The sequence below is a fragment of the Apium graveolens genome, chromosome 7 (genome assembly GCF_009905375.1).
Source record: "Apium graveolens cultivar Ventura chromosome 7, ASM990537v1, whole genome shotgun sequence".
Taxonomy (NCBI): Eukaryota; Viridiplantae; Streptophyta; class Magnoliopsida; order Apiales; family Apiaceae; genus Apium; species Apium graveolens.
Window position 1 is genome coordinate 121,019,846 of NC_133653.1, and position 6,607 is coordinate 121,026,452.

Below are 6,607 nucleotides of genomic sequence, written 5' to 3' on the forward strand. Positions count from 1 at the left end.
TCCTCAAATATTTAATTTAAAGTCTAACGATGAGTTTTGATCTTGAAAATTGTGTTTTTTGTTTGGTTTAGCCTTTTGTGCATGACACTAATAGTTTATGTAAGTTTCATTTGTAATTTATTTTCGCAATCCTCAATAGCAACTACTTCCCTCTGTTCTACGTTTTTCTTTTTAAACTTCACAACTAAATTCACTATTTTTCTTCTTTGCATCCAGCTATACATAAATTTTGGATTCTTTTGCATTGATATCATATTCCTTCGGCCCCACCAATAAATCAAATTAAATTACTTTTTTCTCATACTTAGCTTGTTCTTGTTTAATGTGCAAACAAATATGGTTTGTAGATAGTCAGTGAGAGGAAAAATACAAGTAATTAAACAACCTAATACCATACATTTCTCTCCTTCCTTGAAATACATTTATGAGCTTAGTATAAAGAGTGGTAGAGGCTAACACTAAGAGGGGTGTGGTTGAAGAGGTGCTATCACAACTTAGCTATATAATTAAAAACAAGCCTTATCGAAAGAAATTTTTACTGTACTTTTTTTTGTAAGAAAAAATGGGAAGCTATTCAATTCTTTCAGCTTCTTCATCAATGGAGGTTTCAAATTTCCAGAGTTTGCTTGAATCTCTGACTCCTGTTGTTCAGTTGAGGCCAGTTCCTGCGGTAAATTCTTTTATCACTTTTAAGGGTAGCATTATATATTTTTTTAAATTTTACATTGCTAAACTGAAAAAGGTTGAATGTTACATGTGTGCATATTCAGATCTGATGTTTTTCTGGTTCAGGCCTGGTTTTTTTCCATAAAATTGTTTTTTTGTTTTTGTTTTTTTTTTCTATTTTGTTATTCAGATCTTTTTACTTTTTCCTCCTGGTTCACTGCATACTTGCTGATAGACCTTCAGTTCATGGAAAGTGCTATAAATCTTGTTTATAAATCTTGTTTTCAATATTTAAGAGATCTCATGTGCTTCATTATTAATTTATTCCACAAAAACTCTTTGATAAGTGCATCTTTGTTAGGAAATTAGCTATGTTAAATTCTATGGCAATCATTTATATATACTACAATCATTACATAAAAATTTTAATTTGGAGATTTAAACTGAACTTTCTTTTTTACAATTGAATACCATCAATTATAGTCCTTTCAGAAAAATGAAAAGTTTTTATGTACTGTCTATCATTCAAATTCAGTTATCTTTCGATCGATCGGGTTAAAATCATTTGTTTGCATATATTGTCTTGGATAAGCAGGATTGCATCCAAATTTTTGATGAGGAGTTGAACCCATCAGGGATGCCAATCACTGAATACTTCTTCCTCAAAGATATTTGGTGTAGCTTGGAGGAGTGCAGTGCCTATGGTCAAGGCACGTTAGTAAAACTAGCTAATGGAGAACGCGTGACACAATATTTTAGTCCACACTTATCAGCGATACATCTCGTTACAAAGAAAAGGTATGAATAATTCATATCTCTTCTCTATTTAGTCCACACTTATATAGTTTTATAGACTGAAAGGGCTTTTTGAGGTCAAAAACCAAATTCAAGTTAACAATTTAAATACTAGATCCTATATGTCTTTTACTTATTTTCTCTTCTTTAACACTTATTATATATAATTTGTAGAGTTGATCAAATGAAGGATAGAACTGTCATTAACAGATCAACAAAAGCTACCAAATCTTTGAGTGACGGGAAGAGTGATGATCTGCTGAGGTCATCCAACAACATCTCCGGTACTAATGACAAGTTAAGAGATTTATCTATCGGAGAATCATCAAGAAATGACAAGGAGGGGTGCAAAGAGGCTTGCTTGTCTGACAGTTTCTTCAAGTTCTACGACACTAAAAAGCAGTTTGATAAGGGTCCTCTTTTTAGTAAGGTAAAAACTCTTGTATACCCTAACTTCTTTTAGATTTTATATTATTATCTTGGATCTTTTCATTATCGTTGATTTTGAACACTTGTGAATTACCTGTTTGATGTAGATGCAAGAGCTAGCCCAAATCTATCCTGATCTTAAGACGCTAAGGAGCATTGACCTCTCCCCGGCCAGTTGGATGGCTATTGTCTGGTTTGTAATTCGACACTATGATTCGTCTAGCTAGATACAGTGTTAAGACTTGTTGCTATTTTTCTGAAAATCGCATAATTACGTATGTCCTGTACTTGATGCATATATAGTTCAATATTAGGTTTTCCTATAATAACCGACCACTATCGTGTGGTGGTTATAAATGAAGTGATTTGTAAAAAAAAGGTTGAGTTAATGTTTCTTTTCGATCATCCGTAAAATTATAGAATACTTCAAAATTTGGAATTTTTTTATCATGTTTTTCTTGGGCGCAAGATAGGAATCTAATCATTAGGAAGGGTTATTGTCGGAAGTAGTTTGGAGTACTATTCTAGATGCATATAATGCTTTTACAATCTTCAAAACTCATAGTCCATTGATAAATTTAGATAATATAATGTGAAGATGTACATACATGGGAAGGTACCTTCCCTTCGATTGAAAATATAATAGGTGTATACTCATTTGGGGTTGACATATATTTCATATTAATTACATATAGTTTTTTTGTTTATTAGGTCCCCTATCTATCATATCCCAAACGATGGAGCTCAAATTCAAGACTTCTCGGCAAGCTTCATTTCATTTCACAAGCTATCCTCCTTTAGGCAAGGTAAAAAGGATATCAATTACAACTGCAAATGTAGATATATATATATATTAGTTATGCAAAAGTATTCAACTATGTTATGTGAGACTGCAACTGTCATTACATCTATAAAATTTATTTTGTACAACTACAACTCATTTGAAAATATTTTATCATTTTATTTAGACGATGCAAGTGTGGATTCCTCAAGAAATGGAACAGGGAGGGCGCCAATGCCTCTTCAACCATTTGCACTGGCTACCAAAAATCTGACAGGAGATGTTTGGTTTAACATTGCATCTGACAAGGAAAGGTGCGAAAAGCTGAAGAAAGCTGCGACAGATTGGGTAAATAAACAAAAGTTTTTTCATCATGACTTTAATGAGTTTTCTTGGCTTGAGCACATTCGATGCCAGGTTTATAGAACTTAGTATTATGATGGTTTACTTAATATGAGTTTCTCAGAGCCTTTATGTAGCCAGCTGATAATTTACTTGTTAAAAAACCTGTATTCATATTTTATTATTTATGTTTTTGAATTTCAGTATTATTTACTCTTTAATTTGTTCCTAATGACTTTGTAGAAAAAAATTGCAGAAATTTTTTTGAATGTGTGACTGAGAAAACTGTATCGACTAGATAGGTGTTCTGCAATAGGTCTGTCAGGTGATCAAACTGTAATTCTTAAGGTGCATACAATACTCATTATCTAACATCTGAAGATAAATAAATTTGTTTTGGAAAACATGAAAATGTTTTAAAGAACTTTAAGATCATTTTTGAAAATACTTAAATTACAAATGAGATAAGATGTGCCAAGTACATTAGTTTTATTTCACTGTCAATTTTTATTGAAATAGATCAAGGAAAAATGAAATACCTGCATTGGCTTTAGCCATTTCCGAAATTAAATCAAGGAGGGCAATAACTAGGTAACTTATGATCACTGCCGGAAATAGTACCACCCCATCTGTATTCTGATCATTAAGCTGAAGACATCCAATCCCTCATGTTTCGAGATTTTATGTCTATCGAACTTTAAAGAATTTCGAAGCATTGCCTTCTCAAGACCTCTTTACATTCTTTCAATTTTCCAGGGGCTACATTTATTCTTTTTCTTCTCATCTTCAATTTAAATTCTGTGATACTAATTATTGGCAGTTTATGAAGTAAAATCTACACAGTTATCTTGCAATTAGAATCTGTATAATACCTGCTTTGTAAAAAGACTGCAGTAAAATCTTTATATAGAACTTCGACCTCATAAACTATTATGACAACTACTTTTTGGATATTAGTATAAATCTTGAAGCATATATTAATTAGGTAAAAATCACATAGATATTAAGAAAATTAGTATATATCACCTCTCCAACTTCTCTCAATTTCGTAGCTAATCTTTTTAGCTATCTTCATGGTATTGTTTATATTTGTTAGATTCATCTTGCACCATAATATATATTATCTATCATCCTGATAATTCACTCCTTCTCTTTTTACTCTTCACCTACAAAAATTCTAAATACAATTCTTCATTTTAAGGGTTATCGTCAGCATTTTCTATTATTTTTTTAACTTAAATTTCTTTTACATGTAACATCTCTCTTGTTTTTGAAATTTTTTATACCAAGCAATTGAGTTTTTCTAAAATAACAATTACATCCGAAAATATTAGGTATCGCAACAATTGTACTAAAGTTTTTTTCAAGTATGTACATATATAATTAGTAATTTTTTTCATAATAATATAAGATAGTGCATGTATACATATGAGAAAATGAATAAAAATATGTCAAAGTTCATTCAGCCGGAAATAATTTGAAAAAAATATTGAGATACCTAGCAACTATGGATTTTTTTCACTCTATCTAAAGTTTTGGGTGTGCTCATACTACAATACTACAAGAAAAAGGTCTTTTTTCGACCGCACAATTTCGACCGATCAAAAAAATTGATAAACAACGACCGAACAGTCAAAGTGGGCGGAATCTGCATATAAATTCGGACCGCATCACAAACAAAGTCGGTATTTTTTTTATCGACCCATTATTCTGACCAAAGTTAAGCTTGTTTGATTTCATGATGACGTGTGTTGTCTAGGTCAGTTTATTCCTACCGATTATAACGACCGAAAATCGGTCGATAAACGGCAAAGTCAAAACTTGTTCACTAACCGTTGAACTTGTCTCCACGTCATCTAACTCCGACTAAATAAATCGGCCAACTTTACAAAAATCGGTCGGAATATCTAAAAGTCAATACTTGTTGACTGAACCATTGAACTTGCTACACGTCACTTAACTGCCACAAACTATACCGGCCAATATCGTCTAAATCGGTCAGTTTTATTGTGATGAAAATTATGATCTTTGGTTTTCTATGAAGTTACGGGAATGAGAAGGGTTTATGTAAAAATTATGGCCATTAAGTCTTTTTTCACCCGGGAATAACTTTGTCTATATATACATACATTATACGTGATATAAACTTATATATTTCTTAAGATTTCTCTTACTTCTCTCTCCAAAATAATTTGTTTCCTTTTTTTTAGGTATTCATATTATATATAGAGAAGAAAGTTCTATGAAGACCATATTTTTACTAGAGACCTCGGACACCACCTATGTTCTGCAATCAAAACACTATGAAATATATTATTTTGTGAAGTATGTTTTACGAATATCACTAATTCATTAAAATTGTTGAAGATCATTGATGTTTAATAAGTATAATGTGTATGTTCTGCAATTTGAACAGATGTTCTGCAAACTAGACATGTTTTATAAAATAAAACATTTTGTAATGTTCAACATGCGGTACATGTATGATATTCAAGATTTTGAATAAAATAATAATCTTTGTAGAACATAATTCACAAACTAATATATTCAACCATGCTTTCATGCAAGATTTTAGTTATTGAACATAAGTGGTCTCCATGGTCTCCAACAAAAATGTGGCCTCCGTAGAATTTGACATATATATATGCATGCATACATATATATATTCATATTTAATAAATCTTAGATGATGTTTCCACATATACATATATATATTTCAATTATATATAATATTAATGTGTACACTTTATTTTTTGGTTATTATAGGCACGTGAAATTTAAAGAGGTGTACTATATACGTTTGGTCGTGGAACTACAAGAAATGAAAGAGATTGAACGTAAACTCGAACAGGAGTTGCGTGAAACAATAACCGAAAGGAAAAAGGATCATGAAAGGATCGACGAGTTGTGGGCGAAAAAGGAAACCCTTACAGAGCAAGTATGGAAGGCTCGTGCATAAATTAGGAGTCTCCGAATTCGTTATAATCATGGAGACGGGTTTACGTAAATTTATATAATTTAATTTTATGTGGTTTTGTAACTCTAATCTAAGAACTTTTGTTTGGATGGTTCGTTCTGGATTATTATATTGATTTGTAATTTAAATATTTAAAAATCAAATTGATGGGCTAAACGATGATAGATTTGCACTAGTTCTGTAAAGATGAATCGATGGTAAAGTTTAAATGCGTCTAATTTACTTTTTGAATTTGTTCCGACAAATATGTGGGTACCACATATATTCTCAAAAAATATGCATATTTTAGCAAAGATTTTATGTATATTTAACGGTAAAAGTAAGGATGTTCATTGCAAGATATTTCTTGATCGATAATGATAGTTTTACCGAGAAAATTGTGAATTTATTATTACTTGTTTGAGAAGTTTTGAAAAAAATTTAGACGTATTATGACCTTTCATTAATAAATTATTTAACTATCAAAGAAAAAATACTCTATGTACCATTACTTGCGACTGAATAACTTGGGCACCGTTTTACGACAGAAACCCTCATCCGTCTGTAAATAATTACAATGCGTTCTGTGCTAAGGACACTACTTAAATTATATATTTTTCGCTTAATCATTTCACCAT

The 6,607-nt window shown here is 31.1% G+C and overlaps 1 protein-coding gene across 1 annotated transcript; it reads left to right on the forward strand.

Moving 5' to 3' along the window:
• The first annotated feature begins 562 nt into the window (after positions 1 to 562).
• LOC141674011 (uncharacterized) lies at positions 563 to 5,972 on the forward strand. The gene is made up of 8 exons (XM_074480739.1): positions 563 to 670; positions 1,262 to 1,464; positions 1,636 to 1,891; positions 1,998 to 2,083; positions 2,602 to 2,696; positions 2,859 to 2,985; positions 3,533 to 3,604; positions 5,780 to 5,972. The coding sequence occupies exons 1-8, from the start codon at positions 563 to 565 to the stop codon at positions 5,970 to 5,972; spliced, it is 1,140 nt and encodes a 379-aa protein (XP_074336840.1).
• The last annotated feature ends 635 nt before the right edge of the window (positions 5,973 to 6,607 follow it).